The sequence below is a fragment of the Primulina eburnea genome, chromosome 14, assembly GCF_022965805.1.
Source record: "Primulina eburnea isolate SZY01 chromosome 14, ASM2296580v1, whole genome shotgun sequence".
Classification (NCBI taxonomy): domain Eukaryota; kingdom Viridiplantae; phylum Streptophyta; class Magnoliopsida; order Lamiales; family Gesneriaceae; genus Primulina; species Primulina eburnea.
In genome coordinates this window covers 8,321,218-8,345,011 of record NC_133114.1, presented here as the reverse complement: position 1 = coordinate 8,345,011, position 23,794 = coordinate 8,321,218, and the positions used below count along the sequence as shown (strand labels likewise).

Here is a 23,794-nt window from a genome sequence, read left to right as displayed (position 1 = left end):
CGGGCGCTATACTTTCTGTCCGAGCACTTTTCTTGTTAAACACTGGCGCTCGGGCGGTCATTTCCTACCGCTCGGGCGCCAACAGTTCTGTCTAAAACTTGCACCCTTCATAAGTTTTGGTCAATCTGATCTCGTCATAGCCCGTCTATAATTATATCTATTTAAATTCAATAATCTCATATTAATAGAATCAAAATCTCGGGCATTACAACTGTCTCACAAATGTTCTTGTGTTTCAATATATATGCTATACTATATGTTTATGTTTCTAGTCATATCATTCTCGTCATTTGTTGTGGAATAATGCAAATTAATAATATAGAAAGTTATATCATTTGATAAATTTTATGTCATTGTTTGTTTGTAGGTAAATTGTTCAAGCACCAAAAATATATCAGCTTATATCCTATTATGTTTGACTAGTTAATTTGATTAATTAATTTTGTAACAAGATCCTTATTGAAATAGTTTGTTTAATTTTTCTTATAACCATGCTAATAAAAAAATTGCCAAAAAAATTATAAATATAATAGTTTAATTGATACAATACATTAAACTTTGGATATAAGTCAAATCGGATCTAAAAACCTAACGAATCCGACCCATTTTCATTTCTACTCAAAATTTGAGTGTGCCTGTTTAATATTTTTAGTTAATTTAAGCCGAAAAGGAAAGATGTCGGAAAGAGTCCAAACCAAGAAGATAGAAAGCAAAGGATTCCTCTCTATAAATAGCCTCTGTCCATTATTCTCCATCATCACGAAACTCAAATACACCAAATCTCTCCGTCTTCTTCATCAATTATTCTACCATTCACATTCATTTCACTCTCCTCTTTCGAATTTTTCATGGGTAACCAGAATCGATGCTCGGTTATCATCGTCGGAGCCGGAATTTCAGGTACATATTTTAATTTATTGCAGTCCAATTCCTTGATGATGCCCGAAAGTCCTTCAAACATGACGAGAATCTTTAATTTCTTTGAGTTCTTTTGGTTGAATTGATTTGATTCTGACGAATGATTTGCATGTGCTTGTGATTTCACGTAGGGATGACGGCGGCGAAGGTTCTGGCGGAGAATGGCGTGGAGGACGTGGTTATACTGGAGGCGTCGGACAGGATAGGCGGGAGGATGAAGAAGGAGGAGTTCGGAGGCGTGACGGTGGAGCTCGGCGCCGGATGGATCGCCGGAGTCGGCGGGAAAAAATCGAATCCCGTTTGGGATCTCGCCCGCCAACACAACCTCCGCACCTGCTTCTCCGATTACAGCCACGCTCGATACAATATCTACGATAACAGGTAATTATTTTTAACTTAATTAATTCCAAATTCTTAATTATATATTTTTAAAAGATTATATATATAATAACATTTGGTGACTTATAAATTTTGAAATTAATGGTGATTTTAATTTCGATAATTTCCAGCTTTTCATATGCGTACCCATACATATATACACAATTTTTTTATTTTTTTTACGAAACGAGTTATATTATAATTATTGTTTACCGATATTCCACTTAATATTTACTAATATCAATCGATGCATGCACATACGTTAGCATATATAATTTTGATATACTGTTCATTTCTGATATATTTATATATATTTACTGTGTAGACGTATAGATTACTACGATTAATCAAAATTGTTAATATATATATATATATATATATATATATATATATATATATATATATATATATATATATATATATATATATTAAATGTCTTTTTTAACTATATATATTGATACTTTTAGAAACCAAATACAGTTAATCTAAAAATTTACCCATCTTAATCAATTTATTTTTAATCATAATTTATGGTTATCTTATAATTATTACTTGTTCTTGATAATGAAACTGGTCAAGGATAGGATAATAATTAAATATAATAATTTTTTTATTTGTTTAGTGGGAAAATATTTCCAAGCAGTGTAGCCGCAGACTCATACAAGAAGGCCGTGGATGCCGCAATTGTGAAGCTAAGCTACGAACAAGCCATTCAAGAATATAATGACGAAACGGCATCGTAAGCCTTAATTAATGAGTCATTTTTCTAATAAACAGAATATAATTTTACAGGATTTTATATTATATATATAATATATTCATTGGTTGGTCCTAATTCTGATAAAATGTAATGTGACAGAGTTCCAAAGACTCCATTAGAGCTGGCGATTGACTTCATTCTGCATGACTTTGAAATGGCAGGTCAAAATTTTACTTATATTTTTAAAAATATATTTAGTCAATAATATAAATATTATTTTTTAAATTATATTTTGAATATATAGAGGTGGAACCAATTTCGACGTACGTAGCTTTTGGTGAGAGGGAATTTCTGGTGGCAGATGAAAGAGGATACGAGTCCTTGCTTTATAAAATGGCGGAGACCTTTCTTTTTACCTCCGAGGGTCAAATCTTGGACAATCGTTTAAAACTCAACAAGGTTAGTTTATGTTATTTTCTCGTATTATATATGTACAATTTTGATATGATATCTATTAATCGTATCTACGTCTGCGTATATCGCTGAGTGTTACGTATCAAATTATATATATGTGTGTGAAATTAGATTTTTAATTATTTTCTATAAAAGTAGGAGTAAATATATACTTTGATGGAGACCGTGGTTGTAGCTCAGTGATCTCACCCGACTAGATTAGCTGGTTCCTCTCTCCGGGTTCAATTCGATCATCTTTCCCCGCGTGTTGTAATAAAAAAATATCTATATGGTTTGATGTGATTGTTGAGGACAACTTTGTTTTTATGAATCTTGAAGAGAAGATTATTTTATGATTTCCCAGAAATTTCTTTTTCTTATAAAATTGATGGATAGAAAATAGAAAACGTGTTGCAATAAAATTTAGAAAAATCTCTTCAATAATTCACAAGGTGTACGTTTGTGTGGAGAGAAATGGGAGTTGGAGCTAATGCTTAGTTCATCTACAATTCTTAGGGGTCCCCAATTAATTAAATTTTTTATTTAATTTTCTTTGTGCAACATGATGCTTCTTAGGTAGGCCGTCATATCAAATATTTAAGAAAACAGAAAAATTAGGCAGCCGATTCCCTCTTTATAATTAATTCTTGAATTTATCCCAAAATCTCAAAATTTGTCTTTTACTAATTTGTTTTAATATGTTGACATTTCTTGGATTTGCACACATCAACAAAATACTACTGTTTTTCCATGTCAATCTGAATATAAATACAAAATACTATATATGAATGAACCTTTGATTCGACGAAATTCGGTTCAGGTAGTACGGGAGTTGCATAATTCGAGAAACATGGTCGTGTTGAAAACCGAGGATGGTTCCGTTTACGAAGCCGACTACGCGATCTTGTCCGTGAGCATTGGTGTTCTCCAAAGCCAACTCATCAAAATCTTACCACCTCTCCCAGTAAGCTCCTTTCTCTCCTGGAAATCTTTTTTTAAAAAAAATTACATTTTATAATTGATTATTCATAACTTTACTAACAAAAATGCATGTAATTACACGAGCTGAGTTTAAGCTTAATATCATTCCACTCGACTCGTTTTAGATATGTAGTTGAGTTTCGTGTAATATCTATGTGCTGTCCCTCAATGGATCCAGAAGTTTTTTTTCCCTCTTTCAATATTAAACTAAAAGCAATGTTTACGTGTAATCAAACGTTGTCAGCAGTTGGTCGCCAGATAATGTTTATTTAAATGGTAAACTATTTGTTTAGTGTAATTCAATGATGCTTTTGTCTTATCTGTATAGGTGACAGATGCAAAACGTGAATACACATTAAATTTTAATATAAGATATGATAATAATGTATAACAAACATTTATATAAGATATATATATATATATATATATAATATAATATAATTAAACAATGTGACAGAAATGGAAAACAGAAGCCATAGCAAGTTGTGATATTACGGTGTACACAAAGGTATTCCTCAAATTTCCAAGCAAATTTTGGCCCACTGGTCCTGGCAAAGAATTTTTTATCTACGCCCACGAACGAAGAGGATACTACACGTTTTGGCAGGTAAATTATTAGTATTTTCTTATTATATTATATTATTCTTTTTTTAAAAAATAATAAATTATATTATATAATTTTTATGTGCATTATTAGTTAGCGGTTGGCTCCTCTATCTGCTCAATATTGAATTCAACTATAAGAATGTTTCATATATAAAATCGTATATTTTTCGGTTGAATATGATTTTTAACGACTAGCTACCGTTATTTTATGATCAGAACATGGAGAATGCGTACCCGGGATGCAACATTCTCGTCGTGACTTTGACAAACGGAGAATCTAAACGAATCGAAGCGCAATCAGATCGAGCGACGATGGAAGAAGCCATGGAAGTGCTGAGAAACATGTTTGGTCCCGACATTCCGGACGCAACCGACATAATCGTCCCTCGCTGGTGGAACAATCGTTTTCAGAGAGGAAGCTATAGTAACTACCCGATTTACGTCGATACTCAACTTGTCGACGATATTAAGGTTTGTACCTTGCTTTTTTTTTTCTTTACTTATCAGTTTTAAGATCTTATGTCATAGTTGAATCTGATGCTCTATCAATTGTTCATGGATTAAATTCCTCAATTCCGGATTCCTCTTTAGGATTTGATTATATATATATATATATATAATTTGTATTAATGCATGTGATCTTGTTTCAGTGTCCGGTGGGTCGGATATTTTTCACCGGTGAACATACTAGCGAGAAGTTCAACGGCTACGTTCATGGGGCTCATCTCTCAGGTGAACTATTCATATATATATATATATATATATATATATATATATTATATATATATATATATATATACACACACAGCACACAAATACATACATAGACGTTGTAGATATAGATTATTACCTTAACTATGTTTCATATCTAGCAGGAATTGAAACGAGCAACGCTTTGCTAGAAGAAATAAGGACAGAAAAGAAGCGAAGAAGCGAAAATCGAGCTTTTTTATTAGAACCATTGTTAGCATTGACGGGATCTTTAACGTTGTCCCAACCTGAACCAAGATCAAGCTTACATACAATTGATATTCCTCAACAACTCTTCTTACAAGCTACCAAGATTCAAACCGCCAAGATTCGACTTCCGGAGGCTATCTTATGACTATATGGACCTATTTGTCCTGAAAATCTTAACAGTCTGACTGATGATGATAAAGAAAACGTTTGGAAAGATTCTGATGAGCAGCACAACTCGTTGATGCGTAAAAGCTGCAAAGGGTAAAGGATCGGGGACGAAAATACATCGCGGGTATTGAATTTGCTTCTGTTTTGTTGAAGATTTTGAAGAAAGATGAGTTGATTGGAGGAAAGGTTACATGTTTCTTTGGCAATGTACATAGTTTTTCTAAATCTGGTTTGGTCATTTGTTGTCTAAATGACTATAGTTTCTTCTTTTTATGAGTTGCATTGTTTGGAGATTTTTTTTTTTGTGATTTTATCGTTGTACAATTAGTTCTGAATTACCAAATTAGCTCGATGAAAATATATTCATGCAAGTTCATTATTATTTTTAAAAAATGAATTAAAGTTGATTATGTATTTCAGATATATTACCAAATCCGTTTTTAGTAGCTCCTTTGTATTAAATTAATAATTAAATAAATATTCTAGGAAAATAATTATGTATATATAAAAAGTGTATTAATTAAGTGAGAAAAAATGGGATATCAATATGTGACTCGAATATAATGATATCAATTATTTTTTAAATTAAATCAGAATTGCATATATGTGCATAATATGAGAAAATAATCCATTTAATCATCTATTTTGTTTTGTTTTCTTCCTTTACTTTCTTATAGGTTTGCTTTTTTTTGGTTTTCGGTCTTATTTCACTAGGATTCTAATTAAGAGCCGGGCATATCAACGGTTTTCCGCCACCAAATTAGCACCGCGACAACATATGATCGAATTGTGATTGTTGAACTTGAGTTGAATTTTGCAAGAGTTTTTGAAGACTTCTCAAGATCATCATTGACTTTGCACAGTTTAAGATAACATTTCACTCAATTTCGAGTCGAGACAAACTGCCTTTTAACTCATCATTTTCTTTTGAAAGAATCGAATTTGTCTAGTTTCTTTTAAGCCAATCATCATACAGCTCTTCATACATCATCTGGACAGTCTCTACAGTAAGCTCTTTTTGGTCATATTCTTGAATTTCTTAACAGTCCAAGTTCTCAAGAAATTTTGCATTAAGGCATAATGAATTTAAGATGGTGTTGTGGCCTAGTGTTGCAACACCAAGTGGATTGACCTACAGTTTGCATGTATTATTCAACATAGCGGACAATGATGTAAAATCATCTCCTTTATTAGATTTAAGTTATTCATCAGAATCTTCATCACTCAAGAAAAATGTCATGCTTTTAGTTTTGCGGAGTCGATTGGCACACTCATTAGCATAATGCTCACATCTAGAACACTATCTACACTATATAGAGTCCAATCTTTAAGTTTATGGTTGAGCCATCACTTCATTTCTCGGTTTAAAATACCCTTGAGCATGTGTAAGCAATATATTTCTGTCAGAAGGGCCAAAAGAAGGTTTCGGTGGTTGCATAAATTTCTTCTTGTCTCTCATTCTCTTCAAGTAATCACCAAATTTCTTAGTAATCAAAGAGATTAATTCCTCACCTAGATCAGATTCATTTGATTTCTGAATCAAATTGTTGAAGGAGTCATTAGAAGCTTGCAATGCAATGGCCTTCCCTTTATCTCTTTTCTGTATATCCAGATTCATCTCAAAAGTCCTTAAAGAGCTTATCAAATCTTCCAGATTCAAAGTAGATGTGTCCTCCTTCGATTCATCAATGGCACAGATCTTGATGTTAAATTGTTCATAAAGAGATCTTAATACCTTACTGACGATCCTTTCATTAGACATAGGATCATCGAGACTAAAGGCTTCATTGGCTATACTCGAAGTCTTCGATCATAATCAACAATTGTCTCATATCTTCCATTCTTATGCTCTTATATTTGAGGTCAACATCCTCAGTTTGGTTCTACGGAAAATTTCAGATCATTCGCAGTGTTTTTGGTGAATGTCTCATGCTTCTTTGGCAGATGTACAATTTGTGATAAGGCGGAATATATTGACATCAACAGAGGTAAAGATGACATTGAGTTCCTTTGAGTCGAAATTTGATGTCCGAACTTCATCATTAGACTATGCACTCTCAGGTTTAACTCGGTTATCACCATCAGCATCAACAATTCTAGGTGATGACCAACGTCTACAGCCCGCTTCCAAGCTTTTTCCTCGATGTATTTTATGACATCTTCATCTTGACTTTCCAAAACGCATAATTCGATCCATCCAAGACCGGTGGTTTGAAGGAAGCACTTGAAGCCAATGCTTCCATTGAGCTATATATTTCCTGTAAAAAAAACAATAAACCAGAATCAAAAACTTAGTATATCAAACGTAAGCTCTGATACCACTTGAAAGGATGTCGTTGATCATAAATATACATGAAATAAATATATTGTGTGCATCATATTTTTAGTGTTGTGACACAGTGTTGTCAACACGAGTGTACAACATGCAGCGGAAGTTAATTATAAACACAAAATATAATTTTATTAAATAAAGGACAAATTTAAATTATGTACAAGTATAAATACTTGTACAACGCCTCATGGAAAAAATTCACTAGAAAATTATGTAAATCGTTTACACAAAACAATACTAGTGAAAATAACAAAACCAAATTCATTGATACTCCAAGGAATTAAAATACATCAAAATAAACCAAACTAAAAAACTAGATGCATAAACCGAAGTTGCTTAAAACATATAAGAAACACTACTTGATCAACACTCTGCCTCAGTGTAGTTCTTCTAGTGTCTTCAACACCAATCAGCAACACGGTATAAACGTGAATCAATCACTCAAATTCTTCAACATGAAATTTATCTTCTATGCTTTCTCTGCAAAATTATGTGGTCCAAAACCCTCAAATGCACCACGTCCACAGCTGTAAGGCCCTCTATATTTATATCTCATGCTTGACCTAAAAATCATTCCATAAAAGAGTCCTAGAACATATAGAAACAAGATTTTCATTAGATATAAAACTCTTTTAAACGAGGATAAAATATTTTAGAGATAAAAATCATATTAAAACCAAACTCATAATATCTAAAGATAAATCAAGCAAGATCTTTTAATCTAGAAAGGGAAAATATTAAATTGATATTATAAATTTAACAAAAAATAAATAAGGAATAACATATTCCTTTCAAACTTTTTTCAACTAACTTGTCCCATTTTAGGTTAGGTCCATTAAATTTTTAAAGTTTGTTTTTTTACACAAACTTCTAATGTTTTGCTATTTAAGTTCAATTACTGATGATACATCAAATACGTAAGCAATTTACAATGACTTAGCATTTTTTGCCATGTCAGCATTTGTCGGTGCTAATAATTTTTTTTTTTAGTGTCACGTCAATATTCCAGCGAAATAGAACTGAGAGCTAAAAAAATTGAAAGTTAATTTTCCAAACCCAAACTTCGAAAATTTAATGGACCAAAATCAAAATGAAAATAATTAATAAACCAAAAAAGTTATTCCCTGTTTCTTAACACAAACTCACAAAATACAATGTGTAATCAAATTAAATGTGTGAAATTAATTATTTACGTAGGATTTTTTTATATCATTTTCAAATCTATGGTGATTTATTATAATTTCATGGATCGACATCGGAAAGATCTTTTTTGCCCCGACCGATATAAATCAAACGGGTGAGTGTTTTTTACACCACTCTTATATCATATGATGATTATAATAAAAGATTAAAGTTCTCATCACAACTTAATTATTGATCCATTATTTTTCATGAAAATTTCAGCGACGATGGCTAAAGAATTCGCTCACTCGAATGGAATTACATATCAAAATTAACTTGAAAAGACGCGACGCCGACACTAACTCTTACTATTATTTTCGTTCGGCGACGAATATATGTTTCGAAATTTTGTGCTGTAGTCTAGAGCACAATTAGTAGTCGAAGAGACCGCCAACAGGAGTCGCCATATTACTACAAAGTAATATCAGAAATTCAGTGCAGTCGCAAACGTGACGATAGAATGCGAGCCCACATGCAAGAAGTTGTGCCGGAAGGATTCCAATGCACGCTGCGTTCTGCCCGGCGTTGGGGCACTATTTTATCGCGCTTGTGAATTCCGATCACCCTATTTGCTCCAAATTCTATGTATGTTGACCCCTAGATTAATTATTTAATCATGCCAACAAGCCTATACAACATTTGTCGTTTATTAAATAATATTAAATTTTAGAACGGGATATATTTTATAAAATAAAACTTCATTTAATTCGGACTGAAATGGACACAACCATAAGTGACAACATGACGGTGGATCGAGTTCAACTTACCCTTAGGAAAGTGCGTATACTACAATCCACATTATAATATGTGAAGTCTATGATTTTTTTAGACCTTACACATGAGAATTAATAAGAACAATTGGACGCAAATGCAGCCTCAAGGTAACATCTATCCCATGGCTAAAATTCTTAACATAAAATCGAGTTATATGTTGCTTTAGAGAAATCAATATTATTTTGTGCTTGGATTCATGGATAAAAAATCCATTCAAATTCTCTGACTTGTTTCAATGAACTACATTCAAGGGAATTTCAAATTCAATATCCATAAAGTCAAGCATTTCATTAAAATTATGGTGAATTTCATATATCCAAATTCTGACTGCAAAGATATTTGAAATCCATTTCTCACATTTCATCCTCCAAATCAAATCCACATCAATCCAATAGGGACCTCACTTTTTTGGTTACTTTGATTACACTACTGTCTTTCTAACTAATGTATAGTTTATAATGTTGCTACATCATTGTGAACTCTTCCACTCTGTTTATTGACAACAATTTTTTATTTGTTGTGATGCAATGACATAAGATTCACGTCTCCATATCCAAATTCGACTGCAAAGATATTTTTATCCCAAGGTAAACAGCTCAGGGGGTGACGCCAAAAAAAATTGGAATCATATTTCAAAGCACCTCAAAACATGACATGAGAAATCTGTAACAAATTAAAATTCTCTTTTGCTGAAAGTGAAAATGTCTCTTCTCAGAACCATCCACAAAATCAAATTGCAAGAAATTACTTCTGCAAAAGACAGCCACCACATTTGCTTGTTGCTGCCAATTATTCCCTTATTCATAAAATGATAGGTGGTACAAGTAAAAGAGTAAGCATGGTTTCATCTTACAGAAACAAATATATACCTACCACTCACTAGGCAAGCCGCTGCTTATTTATTTTTTTCCGCAACGTCGTTCAATTTTTCCTTCAATTCACCAGTCTGCGTATGGGAAAACAAAAGGAAGAAGAAGGTTTTAGAGCTCTTTGACCAGAAAATTAAGACAAACAAGCATGCAGGGCTTCGATATCTACATGGAGCCAGACTAATCAGGCACCTAAAAGGGTTTCAAAGTAGAGTTGTGTGAATACCACAAACAACTTTGGTTCCTTTATTCGAGTAACAGAATTGATCCACCATTGTATCAAGAATAGGCAATTGGTGTCCCTAACACGGTCTCAACGGCTAATTGTATATTTTGTTCTGAATGTTACCACAAACAAATTCAGTCCTCCATTTGATTCATGTAGCAGGATTGATCCCTCATTATGGCATAAAAAATAGACAATATGTATCAATACCATCACTCACCTTCCTAACATTAACACACTCTTCAACCTGAATTTGAACATTTTTATAAGCGAACTATAGTTTCTTTTCAAATCAATTTTTGTCACAACTTCGCCAATATTCTTTTAGCAACTTGGCTCAATTTCTATTAATTTTCTCAATTAAAATGAGAGATTAATTTTGCCATTTGTGAAACAAAGGGGACCAAATACTTAGTGGTAAACATTAGGGATGAAAAGCAAGTGTATGAACCCCAAGTTTACATCACATGCAAACACCACCTGTAATGACCTGAATATTTATTTCGAATGAAGTACAAATTAAGATAATTAAAGAGTTGTTAATTAAACATAATTAAGGAATTGATAATTCAGGATCAAGCTGTTGGGATCCACCGAATTTTCTGAACTAATTCGGATGCAGCCAATAAATGGAAGCTGATTTCTTTTGTTTCTTACACCGCATTCTTCAGAGAGAGTTCTAGCCATATACCTTAAGTTTTTTAGCCAGTTTCTAGGGCACTTTGGTGTCGGGATTCGGAAAGTTTCGGAGCTAGTGTCGACTTGAGCAGGGGTCGATGAACTGAGATTTAGACATCATCAGCGGGCTGACGACGGCCGCAGGTATAATCCTAAAGTCTTAAATAGTGATTTAAGGATCATTAGGCGAACCTTGTAGTATGTTTGGTAATTCAAGATATATTTTGATAGTGATTTCATTGTGTTGATATTGTCTAGGTTTAGAGCTTTCTGTTAGTGAGGTACGTGATGTACTGACTGAGATATCCAAGCGCAATATACACACTTATATGCTGCATATTTATCTGTTGCATAATACATGTTTTACTGTTTTGGCATATTATGCATGGCATATCATGTTGAGCCTGATATCTTATGAGATATACCCAGTGTTCTAAAATGCGCCTTAGGCGCCCGCCTAAGCGCTAGGCGGAGGCCTGCCGCACCGATAAGGTGCTAGGCGGCCAGCCCAGGCGCTAGGTGGGCCTGGGCGCGCCTAGGCGGAGGCTGGGCGCCTAGGTGGGCTTGTTTTTTTTTTTTAAAAAAAATTTGGGCTTCAAAATTCAATGATCCGGTAAGAAGCCCATTTAAAAAAAAAAATTGGCCCACTAGGTATGATGCTTTTCTGTTTGGGCTGCTGCGTTTCTTTCTTATCGTTATTTCCCAAAGCACTTTTCATTCCAGTAGGCATCCTCGATCCAGAAACACTCCTCGTTCCAAAATGATTTTATATCTGAAAAAGAAGTGGAGTAAATTTGTGATGACACATTAGACTATTTTATTGTGAATTTTGGAAGAAGTCTGAATTCTTTTTTATTTTATTGAGATGACACATTAGACTATGTTGGGAATATTTTGAATATATTTTAAATTTGATGTTATTGTGTTAATGTTCTAGTATATGATTTATATTGTTTTGAATCTTTGATATCGTAGAATCCGATTAGCGGCGCCTAGTCCCCGCCTAGGCGGCCTAGGCGCTGGGCTGGCGCCCGACTAACGCCTAACGAATTTTGTAACCTTGGATATACCTCGTTTGTTGGGGTCGCTCAGCCATATTCTATATTGTGAATGATGGACATCGAGAGCTACAGTGTCCGACGGGACCCACGGGCTCTGATGACCTGGATATTGTAGGTCCAGGTCTTGATGAAAGAGTGTGGGAACCAAAACATGCCTAAGGCAGATCAGAGAATACACATTCAGGCGCCTCTAGACTGAGCATGAGATTCTTGACTTGATCCTTGATATCCGAGCATACTGCATTTCGAAATGCATCACATCAATTTGTATACTCATACATTCTCGTATTGGGCGATTGTCGCTCACGTCCTTGTTCTCATCTTGGACACCGCATTCCACGGGGAAGGTCTTAGGTTTGACGGTTCGGACGGCCAGGGCTGTGGCTAGAGCAGTTGGGTTTTCGGTGGTGATCCAGTTGAGGTTTTATGTGGTTTATCATTTTCTCGTTCAGAATTATGTCTTTCGATAAGGTTGTATTCATGTTTAAGACTGCTATTATTATTGTGTTTTCGTTTGGGTTGTAAGATGATTAAGTATTTGGTTTCCGCTGTTTCATTGTTATTAAGTGTAATGTTGCATGTTTATTAGTCTGTTTAGTAGTGGCTCGGATAAAGGCGCTACATTTGGTGGTATCAGAGCATGCAAAGATTTTTGGGACATTTCTAATTCTGTTTTGAGGATTAGAGGTTGATTTTGGTTTCCTTTCAAATGTCAGGAGATGGAAGCATTCACGGAAGTGTGGGACATGGCCGTTATGGCGACGATGAGGCTGGCCGAGATCATCGTCGTAGAGAACGTGACAGAAGGCGTCATTGAGATCATAATGAAAGAAGACGTAGGAACCCTGTCAGCATTATGGATTTCATGAAGATTGGACATCCACCGTTGACCGGAGATGAGAATGCTGATCTATGTTGCATGGATACGGGTACGAGTATCGTATCGAATACGATACGGATACGGCGACACCTCAAATTTTGAAAATATAAGACATGATACGGCTAGGATACGACAATCATTAAAATATATACAAATATTATATATATATATATATTTATATAAATTTAGTATTGAAAAGTAAGAATTATGGAGATAGATGTAATATTTCATTAATTATGATATCTTAAGTACAAAATATTAAATACAAAATTCATCTTAAGCAATTAAAAATCAAACATCCATATCGGTTGAATTGAGAGCCGCTTGATCAGAAATGGAATGAAAGAGATGGACAAATATATTTAGGGATTTAAAAGTCCAGCTCAATTTATTTTAAATTATTTTCTTTTTTAGTACCTAGAAATTTTAATTTTTTTAATTAACCCCTAAAAACTTTTAAATATTTGCAATTTTGCCCCAAACGTATCCACTGTGTATCCATGGTGTATCCATGGTGTGTCCTCGCCGTGTCCAAAACGTATCCGGCTGGTCAACCCTAAACAAAGTCAACGATACGGATTTTGAGGTATCCGACACGCGTATCCGCGTGTCGTATCCGTATCCGTGTCGTATCCGTATCCGATACTTCAAAAAAAAATTTAAGGTATCCGTGCAACATAGATGCTGATGTTGCCGAAACTTTGGTCGATATCATGGAGCAGTGTTTTCGAGTGCTGCACTATGACGAGGATGAGAAGATGGAGGTAGCCGATTTTATGATCCAAGGAAAAACTCAGAAATGGTGGAAACCTGTTTCTACAATTCTAGTTCAGCAGCATGGGCGGATTCGTTGGGAACATTTCCGTCAGGTATTCATCAATCCTCACTTTTCGCCAGCTCTTCGTCAGGCGAAGGAGATGGAACTATTGACCATTAAGCAAGGAGATTCGAGCATTGAGGATTACCAAAAGCGTTTTACGGATCTGTTGTCGTACGCTCCTCACATCAGTAAGAATTATACAACAAAAAATTCTCACTTTTTGAATGGTTTGAACCAGGAGATTTTTTATCGGGTTTCTATCTGTGACAATCCTACTTCGTACGAAGAATTAGTGAATCGTTGTTGTCAAGCCGAGATCAGTATTGCTAGGATCCTAGCAAGATCGAAGCTGTGTTGAGTTGGGCACGACCGGAATCAGCTCAAGAGATAAGAAGTTTTCTAGGTTTGACAGGTTGTTATCGGAGATTCATCTCAGAATTTTCTCAAATTTCCAAACCATTGACACATCTGATGTGTAAGAATGTGCAGTTCGAATGGACACATGATCACGAAAATAGTTTCAACGAACTGCCTCACGTTTGACAATTGCACCAGTTTTAGCTCTGCCATCTAGATCAGGAGGGTACATTGTGTACATTGATGCATCACTTCAAGGACTTGGGTGTGTTTTAACCCCAATGGTCATGTGATTGCATATGCATCTAGATAGTTGAAGAAGCGTGAAGAGAATTATCCAGTTCACGATCTGGAATTGGCAGCGATTATGTTTGCTTTGAAGATCTGACGACATTATCTCTACAGAGAGAGATTTGAGATTTTTACAGATCACAAGAGTTTGAAATATATCTTCACTCAAGCAGAGTTGAATATGCGCCAAAGAAGATGGATGGATTTATTAAATGATTATGATTGCGAAATCAAGTATCATCGAAGATCAGCGAATCTTACAGTTGATACTCTTAGTCGCAAGGTGAGATTATCTGCACTTCAGACAAGTTTCATATCAAGTGTAATCCATGATTGTTGTTCTCAGGGATTTCACTTTTGTCGTAAGAAAGGAATGGAACACATTCGAGTAACGAGCATTTTATCTCAACCGACGTTGTATGCCAAAATTAGAAAAGCTCAATTTTCTGACCCGAAAGTGAAAAGGCTAGCAAGGTTAGCTAACGGAGACAACACATCTGGTTTTGCGTTCCAAACAGATGGAATTTTGTGTCTGTCAGGAAATATCGTAGTTCTAGAAGATTCTAAATTAAGAGACGAGATTTTATCTCGAGCCCATTGGAGTAAATTGATTATCCACCCTAGAAGCATGAAAATGCATAAGGATTTGAAGACCAAAAGTGATTATCATTTTGTAGCCAAATGTTTGGTTTGTCAGCAAGTGAAAGCTAAACATCATCGACCATGAGGATTATTTCAGAATCTTCTTATCCCTGAGCGGAAGTGGGAACATGTGACGATGGATTTTGTGACCCACTTGCCGTTGTCTTCTAAGAATGGTGATGTCATTTGGATTGTTTTGGACTGACTGACTAAGTCAGCACATTTCATTCCGTACAGTCGGGAATATAGTTTCGATCGCATGACAAGACTATACATCCAAAAGATTCTTAAATATCATGGAGTGCCAACAAGTATAGTCAGTGACAGAGATCCACGCTTTACCTCAAGGTTCTGAGGAAGTTTTCAAAAAGCGTTGAGAACGACATTGAGTCTGAGTACTGCTTATCATCCAGAGACTGATGGTCCGTCTGAGAGGACTATTCAGACACTCGAGGACATGTTGTGTGTTTGTGCTCTGGATTTTGGACCAGCATGGCATGATCATCTGTCGCTTGTAGAGTTTGCATATAACAATAGCTACCACAGCAGCATTGGTATGGCTCCGTTCGAAGCATTATATGGTAGACGTTGTCGTACTCCATTGTTTTGGGACGAAGTAGAAGAACGACAAGGGCAAATACCTGAATTAGTGCAACAAGCGATTGACGTAGTGGAATTGATCAAGAAGAGAAATAAAATTGCACAAGATCGTCAATCGAGTTACGCGAATATCAAGCGTAGACCTCTACAGTTCAGTCAGGGGGAAAAAATTTTAATTAAAGTTTCACCATTACGCAGGATGATGAGATTTGGATTCAAGGGAAAATTAACCCCATGATTCATCAAACCTTTTGAGATCTTGGAATGTGTTAGAAATTTGGCATATCGATTGGCTTTGCCGCCGTATTTGTCCAGCATTCATGATGTCTTTCATGTATTGTTGCTACGACGGTATGTCGTAGATGAATCGCACGTTCTTGGTCTGACAGATGTTTAACTTGAAGAAGACTTGACTTATGTCGAGCAGCCGCTTTTAATCCTGGGTAAGAAAGAGGAAAGGCTCAGAAACAAGACCATTCCACTTGTTCTAGTGCAATGGCAATGCCGAGGTACTGCAGAGGCGATTTGGGAGTTAGAAAGTTGTATGCGCTCGGAGTATCCACATTTGTTTTGAATTGTATCTTTGTAATCATGATTTGTATTTTATTCAGTTGTATTGTACTTCAGTCCTGATTTCGAGGACGAAATCTTTGTAAGGAGGAGAGGATGTAATGACCCGAATCTTTATTTTGAATGAAGTACAAATTAAGAGATAATTAAATAGTTGTTAATGAAGCATTATTAAGGAACTGATAATTCAGGATCAAGCAGTTGGGATTCACCGAATTTAAAATGGACAACCCGATCTACTTCAGATTACATTATCCCGAGAAATCCATCTAGACAAATGAGATTCTGACACGTGGCAGATAAGCTTGATTCGGATTTTCTGAACTACTTCGGATGCAGCCTATAAATGGAAGCTGATTCCTTTTGTTTCTTACACCGCATTCTTCAGAGAAAGTTCTAGCCATATACCTTAGGTTTTCTAGCCAGTTTCTAGGGCACTTTGGTGTCGGGAAGTTTCGGAGTTAGTGGTCATAAATTATGTCTCGATCTATGGAAGGAGGAGAGGATGTAATGACCCGAATCTTTATTTTGAATGAAGTACAAATTAAGAGATTATTAAATAGTTGTTAATTAAGGATTATTAAGGAATTGATAATTCAGGATCAAGCTGTTGGGATTCATCGAATTTAAAATGGACAACCCGATCTACTTTAGATTACATTATCCCGAGAAATCAATCTAGACAAATGAGATTCTGACACGTGGCAGATAAGCTTGATTCGGATTTCTGAACTACTTCGGATGCAGCCTATAAATGGAAGCTGATTCTTTTTGTTTCTTACACCGCATTCTTCAGAGAAAGTTCTAGCCATATACATTAGGTTTTCTAGCCAGTTTCTAGGGCACTTTGGTGTCGGGAAGTTTCGGAGTTAGTGTTGACTCGAGGAGGGGTCGGTGAACTGAGATCAAGACATCATCAGCAGGCTGACGACGGACGCAGGAATAATCCTAAAGCCTTAAGTAGCGATTTAAGGATCATTAGGGAGAACCTTGTAGTATGTTTGGTAATTCAGGATCTGGTTTGATAGTGATTTTATTATGTTAGTATTGTTTAGGTTCAGAGCTTTCTGTCATATTGTTTTAGTAAGGTACGTGATGTACTGACTGAGATATCCAAGTTTAGTATACACACTTATATGTTGCATATTTATCTGTTGCATGATACATGTTTTACTACTTTGGCATATTATGCGTGACATATCATGTTGAGCCTGATATATTTTAAGATATACCTCGTTTGTTGAGGCCGCTCAGCCTTATTATATATTGTGGATGATGGGGCATCGAGAGCTATAGTACCCGACGGGACCCGCGGGCTCTGATGACCTGGACATTGTAGGTCCACGTCTTGATGATGAGTGTGGGAGCCAAAACATGCATAAGACAGATCAAAGACTACACACTCAGGCGCCTCTAGACTGAGCATGAGATTCTTGACTAGATCCTTGATATCCGAGCATATTGCAGTTCGCATTCATCATATCAGTTTGTATACTCGTACGTTGTCGTATTGGGCGATTGTCGCTCACGTCCTTGTTTTCATGTTGGACACCCCATTCTACGAGGACAGGTCTTAGGTTGAACGGTTCGGACGGCCAGGGCAGTGGCTAGAGCAGTTAGGTTTTCGGTGGTGATCTAGTGGAGGTTTTATGTGATTTATCGTTTTCTCGTTCAGAATTATGTCTTTCGATATGGTAGTATTAATGTTTAAGACTGCTATTATTGTTCTGTTTTCGTTTGGCTTGTAAGATGATTAAGTATTTGGTTTCCGCTGTTTAATTCTGTTATTAAGTTTAATGTTTCATGTTTATTAGTTTGTTTTTAGTAGTGGCTCAGGTAAGGACGCTACATCACCTTAAGAAATTGGACTGAATATGATGGTAGGAATGTAAAATGTCCAATTTTGGCAACACCGGTGTCGTAAATGGTGGTATGCGGGCGGTCAACGACCCTTGCCGCCTCTACTGCCTAGGCGGTTGATTTTTTTTTTTTTTTTACTATTTTTATACATAATTATATATAATCATGCAATGCAAGTACAAATAATCATCATTTTTTTATGTAATATATTTAATTAAATGATGCTTAAGCATAAATAAGCTTATCGATTCAAGCTCTGATAAAAAAGATATATCTTGATTATATTTAATCTCTTCAACAAGTTTAGTAGGTGGCAGTGGGCGGTTAGCGGCAGCGATGGTGGGTGGTTCGAGGCAGAAGGAGGGGGAGTGTGGATGATTGGGTTGGTGGAGCTATTATGATTTAGAAGAGAAAGTGTACTGCATTAATAATCAATTTTTTTAAAAATATTTGTCTTTGATTGCCTTGCCGCCACTACTCATTTTCTACTGTCTACAAACCGCTTAAGGCAAAGGCGGGGTGGTCGATGGCCACCTTTTAGAACACTGGGCAACACTAAGGACCAAAGTTATCACATGGATGTAATGCAGCATCAAATACGTTTTGGTGGTAAAGTTTTTTGAACAAGAGTTGTAACTATCCTGGATTTGAAAATCTAAGAAGAAAAGGCGAACCTGATGCATGTTAAGAATGATATCAGATCCTCCAACGAAATCCCCATTGATGAATATTTGAGGGAATGTCGGCCAGTGGCTGCAATAAATTGTGGCATGTGTTATTATATAACATAATTTCTGAAATAATAAGACAAAGAACGCGTCTCTAATTTTTTTCCAAGAATATGTAATAGGTAAAGAGAACAAGATGGCATATGAGACTGTGCAAACTAGTGTAGAACCAAGTCTTGTGAACATAGTTGTCAAAAGCGCGAGGCGCAAAAAAGCGCTCAAGTTTCTTGGGGCTTCAAGCGCAAAGCGAAGCGCACGCTTTACGGAAAAAAGCGCAATAAACAAAATATTATCAAAAAACTCAAAATAAAATAAAGAGTCTTTGAAAATGTGATAGATAAATCAAATGTCATTATATTCGTCATCTTCTTCTTCCAAACGAAATATTATCAATAAAATAAAAAGTCTTTCAAATGGGCGGCGGCGGCGCGGCGGATCGGCGGCGGCGGCGGATCGGCGGCGACAAGGCAGAGGCAGAGAAGACTCACCCACAAAAGCAACAAGAAACAGTGGACTTCAGCAGAGAGACAACGTAATGATAGGGATTTTCATATAAATGGGCTGGGCTTACTTTGGAGCTGGACTAGGGCTAAATTTTGACTTGGAAAAAATTTAAAAAACAAAAGTGGGCTGAAGCGCAATTGGATCGCTCAGAATTTCTCAGGCCAAGCGCACTGAAGCGTGCGCTTGATCCACCTGCTGCGCTTCGGCACAATCCGAAGCGCAGCAAGGTCGCCTCGCCTCGCTTCGCGCTTAAGCGAGCGAGGCGAGCGCTTTTCACAACTATGCTTGTGAAGAACTTCGGAGGATACCCAGGAAAGTAATATATGCCATTATGTTGTGCCCGGTAAAGTTGCAATCAGAATCTCGCACAACCATTTCAACATGAGGCCCAAACACACGTAAAAAATATGTAATTTATCTTTCATTAAAAAAGTATATGCAATTTATTACAATTACAAATAAATGCTCATTTACTCTAAAAAAACATATATACACATCAGCGCACATCCAAGAGCGAGTACTTGAACTATTAACTATTAATAATAACTATATGGGTGAAGGGAAAATCAGGGAAGCCGCATAATGGTGGTGGTAAAATGTTTTTTTCAGTAGCCATAGTTTCTTTCAAAGTTGATATTGCATAAATTAAAAATTCTAGCCATTCAGTTATTCCCACTAATAAAAACATGAACCGTAATAAATTACCTGAAAGCTTTTACAGCATTCTTTAGTTCAAGGTCTTCTAATATATTTCTGGCACTTAATGGAACATCTGCAAAGCCCATTTCAACTGATAACAGGGTCGAGCATAAAAGTGTAGCAGAAACAATCATTCCACGTGAAGACAGTTTAAAACATAATGAGCATATCACTTTTGGTTTAGCAAATGAACCCAGTTCAGCTAAGTTACAAAAAATGATTAATAAAAAACCGTATGGCTAATAAATCAATCTCTTGCATATAATTCAAAGAAGAGATGATCAGCCATCATACGAAGATTTCAAATATATCATAACATTTCATTATGGAATCCACCGACCTCCAAGCAACGTTAAAATTCAGGATTAAAACTTTGATTTGATATCAAAAAAGAAAGAGCACTTTATTTCCGACGAAATCTGCCAAATCCAAGGCGGGATTTATGCAGAAACCCCTATTATATGTAAATTAAAATAAATAGCAGAAATTGCAAAAAAGAGTAGGATTAGGCTAAGAACCCTTTTGGATAACAAGATCGAGATGGATGAACGAATTAAAGAAAGACGAATGAAAACAACTATACAAAATTGCAATTAAACACAATAAATTGAGCATTTAAAAATTTCAAAAGTTTGCATTTCTTACTATATTCTTTCAAAACTCTCACTGCTAATGCACTAAATCCACATCGGGGAAGATCAGGCACCCCTTTCATGTATATCATCACAGGGTTTTCCTTCAAATCCTGTGAATCAAAGATAGCATAACCATACAGATGTCAACCCTTGTGCACATAAGGCAAGCTATTGAAAATGCCTAATTGGACAATAAGAAAAGAAAATAAAGGATAAAGAAATTGTGAACCAAGTACAAGTACTTTATTATATTAGGGATTGAATAAAAAAACATGACACAGTGTACCTGCTCGACTATGTCTTTTATAGAAAGGCCAGAACTCTCAGTTTTAATAGTGGGTCTAAAATCTTCATGCGTGTCATCAGGCACACCGGTAGAAAAACGAAGAATGCTCTGGTAGAAAGAACCAGATGCCTACAACAGGAATAAAACAACATTAGATGAAATTTGGCAGTCAGAAAGAGACTCATCCATACAAATAGATGATAAGAGTCTAAATAGCCTTTGTACCAGTAGCCAAGGCCCAAGAATCTAAATTTAAAAAGTTATGAAACACTTGAGAAATTTTGGAAGAGGGTGATCCAAGTGAAAAAACGTATACACTTACAGTCAAACCCGAGACTGGAAAAGGTGCAACACCTCTACGAATTATATTAGCCAATAACCTCACCATATTTGTGTGCTTAGTTCAGTGTCACCCTCTTATAGCTGCATAAAGTATCAAATAAATAAAAATGTTTCAGATACTAGGAAAATTTGCACCAAGACATAGCAATAGAAATTTACAATGGATAAGCCATAAACTTCAAGATTAGACAAAGTTACACATTTAATGTGCTACACAAGTTCAAGTTTCACGTTAATGGTTAAGATATCACATTTCATAATTAAATAAAGGCAATTCAAAGAATAAATAGCTCTTTCTTTTTAAGTCAGCAGCATACCTGAAAGCAACCGACAGCCGTCCCCTTCCTGTCCCAAGCCCAAATCAGAAAACTAATGACAGACTATTTTTTCAAAGTCCCAGTTAAGAATCAAGATGTCAATAAAGCATCACCATGTAGCACAGAATAGTATAAAAACACTAGTTACAGAATTAAAACAGTAACATCTTACAGCATACAGTGATAACAAACAAAAACAATACATGGTTACAAACAATAGCACAACAAACTGATATGTTTCCATGCGGTCTTTAACTATATGAAACAAAGTCATGTATCTATTCAAACTAATTATTTAAAAATCAACACATCCTTGGTTCCTAAAGAAACGCTTAAAATTTAAATTGTTACGAAGACATAGTAGAACCACCGCCTCCAGTACAGAGTTAAACAAAACAGAAGTTTCTTAAGTTCTAGGACTTACTTAATCTTAAAATGCAGGGAAACAACAAATTTGTTAAAAAAATTAATTGCCCTTTTAGGGCATAATATTGCAATTTTGATTCAAATGAACCAATTGCATCATCCAAACCATTCTTAAAAGAGTCACTCACAAAGTCACAATGAAAGTCGTAAGAACGAGAAATCATTTATTACAAAATGCAAACTCTACACTTTATTATTTCATACTTTATATTGATCATGAATCTTAACAGAGATTTGAAAAAACCATTAGTAATTCATAGAAAATCCTAGAACGAGAATGAAGATACACCCCAAAAAAATCCTTGCTTCATGTAGAAACGTAAAGATTTCCTTTTTCTCCCCCCCCCCCCCAAAAAAAAAAAAAAAAACGCAGCTGGAGCAACGCAACTACTACTCAGGAATATCAAACAGACCCTTATCCCCGAGAAAAAATTATTCATTGCAAGATCAGAAATCCACATGAAAAATCAAGCACCGGTAACGATCAACCCTAGTTCATCAAAGCCAACAAATTCATCACATGCAGAACACAGCACGATTCCAATTCGAAACACGAACAACAGAACAGTGAAAAAGGTAAATTGACTAAGAATTACAAATGTGAGAGCAAGATTCTAACCCAGAATATTGATTTGGATAGATTCGCTAAGGCCGAATATTTTCCACCGCATCAGCACTTCAGCAAAGATGGTGAAACACGAGGCAGTCAGAGCATTTCAGAAGGATTTCGTGTCACTTGTACCAAAAAGCCCTTGATATTTATTTACAAATTCATTCCGATATTTCCAATAATTTCAATTTAGTCCTTTCAAGTAATTTTAGGATTAGTTTTTTATAGTTAAAGTAAAAAATTTACAGTTAAAAATAAAATCTCAAACTCACAAAACATATTAAACTACACACTTTATAAAATTTTTTCCACTCACTTCTGCATCTACTTCACAAATTGAGAGACATGTTTATAGAATTTCTTTGAAAATAATCCAAAAATAATTTCATCATTACATACACCATCGCACATAATTTTCAATATTTTAATCACTCCCCTTGTAATGATGATCCTGATACAATGATTTCTTCATTACGTATTTTTATATTGGCTCGTTAAAAACCTTACTAGGAAAACTCATTGGGATAAAAAACATAGTAAAACCATATGATTAAAAAAAAATTGAGCGAAAGAAAAAGAGTAAAACAATGGATACTTTATTCTGATGTCCTCATGACAATGAATATGCGATGAATGTGTATTATTAAAATATTACTAAGAAAAACCAAGTGGGACAAATCCTAGTGAAGGAAAATAAAAGAGTACGAAATTCCTTGTTGCTTTATAACTGTCTAATTAAAACCTTGTTATGAAAAATCACATGGGGATTGACTCTTTTTCTTGTACACTGATTTGTCAAAAGTTAATGTAGGTGATAATTTTGTCAGAAGATTGATCTCATTATTTTCAATTTTTGTTATTCTTTTTATGTAAATCCATAAACTATTGCACTTTGTGAAATATGACGATGTATAAATTGCGCTTAGATGTGGTTCTTCAAA

At 35.3% G+C, this 23,794-nt stretch overlaps 2 protein-coding genes and 1 long non-coding RNA gene across 6 annotated transcripts; 1 reads left to right on the top strand and 2 right to left on the bottom strand.

The window, feature by feature from the left end:
- The first annotated feature begins 740 nt into the window (after nucleotides 1-740).
- LOC140812862 (polyamine oxidase 1-like) lies at nucleotides 741-5,535 on the top strand. Its single transcript, XM_073171228.1, has 10 exons — nucleotides 741-900; nucleotides 1,050-1,299; nucleotides 1,919-2,035; nucleotides 2,156-2,217; nucleotides 2,301-2,455; nucleotides 3,270-3,413; nucleotides 3,888-4,037; nucleotides 4,253-4,507; nucleotides 4,687-4,768; nucleotides 4,912-5,535. Exons 1-10 carry the CDS (start codon nucleotides 849-851, stop codon nucleotides 5,139-5,141), a joined length of 1,497 nt encoding a protein of 498 aa, XP_073027329.1. The 5' UTR covers nucleotides 741-848; the 3' UTR covers nucleotides 5,142-5,535.
- Nucleotides 5,536-10,116: 4,581 nt separating this feature from the next.
- Nucleotides 10,117-22,990, bottom strand: LOC140811901 (monothiol glutaredoxin-S15, mitochondrial-like). 4 transcript variants are annotated; one of them, XM_073170025.1, is made up of 9 exons: nucleotides 22,863-22,977; nucleotides 21,818-21,880; nucleotides 21,481-21,581; nucleotides 21,159-21,287; nucleotides 20,883-20,982; nucleotides 20,244-20,310; nucleotides 18,981-19,059; nucleotides 10,326-10,398; nucleotides 10,117-10,202 (listed from the first exon to the last, which is right to left on the bottom strand). In XM_073170025.1, the coding sequence occupies exons 3-8, from the start codon at nucleotides 21,544-21,546 to the stop codon at nucleotides 10,348-10,350; spliced, it is 492 nt and encodes a 163-aa protein (XP_073026126.1). In that variant the 5' UTR covers nucleotides 21,547-21,581; nucleotides 21,818-21,880; nucleotides 22,863-22,977; the 3' UTR covers nucleotides 10,117-10,202; nucleotides 10,326-10,347. The 4 variants fall into 4 exon arrangements, with proteins under 4 accessions (XP_073026126.1, XP_073026125.1, XP_073026123.1 ...); XM_073170024.1 differs by having other exon boundaries at nucleotides 10,117-10,398; nucleotides 21,818-21,845; nucleotides 22,863-22,990; XM_073170022.1 differs by having other exon boundaries at nucleotides 10,117-10,398.
- LOC140811903 (uncharacterized) lies at nucleotides 16,546-18,971 on the bottom strand. Its single transcript, XR_012113566.1, has 2 exons — nucleotides 17,436-18,971; nucleotides 16,546-17,394 (listed from the first exon to the last, which is right to left on the bottom strand). It is a non-coding gene; the product is annotated as an uncharacterized lncRNA (long non-coding RNA).
- Nucleotides 22,991-23,794: the final 804 nt, after the last annotated feature.

What these genes read in the sequence shown, in the direction of transcription:
- LOC140812862 (XM_073171228.1), top strand. Translation starts at nt 849, where the DNA reads ATGGGTAACCAGAATCGATGCTCGGTTATCATCGTCGGAGCCGGAATT. An exon ending in TACAATATCTACGATAACAG is followed by an intron (nt 1,300 to 1,918) that starts GTAATTATTTTT and finishes TTATTTGTTTAG; the next exon opens with TGGGAAAATATTTCCAAGCA. An exon ending in GCATGACTTTGAAATGGCAG is followed by an intron (nt 2,218 to 2,300) that starts GTCAAAATTTTA and finishes TTGAATATATAG; the next exon opens with AGGTGGAACCAATTTCGACG.
- LOC140811901 (XM_073170024.1), bottom strand. Translation starts at nt 21,546, where the DNA reads ATGGTGAGGTTATTGGCTAATATAATTCGTAGAGGTGTTGCACCTTTT. An exon ending in TAAAAGACATAGTCGAGCAG is followed by an intron (nt 20,983 to 21,158) that starts GTACACTGTGTC and finishes TTTGATTCACAG; the next exon opens with GATTTGAAGGAAAACCCTGT. An exon ending in TCATTCTTAACATGCATCAG is followed by an intron (nt 10,399 to 18,980) that starts GTTCGCCTTTTC and finishes TCCCATACGCAG; the next exon opens with ACTGGTGAATTGAAGGAAAA.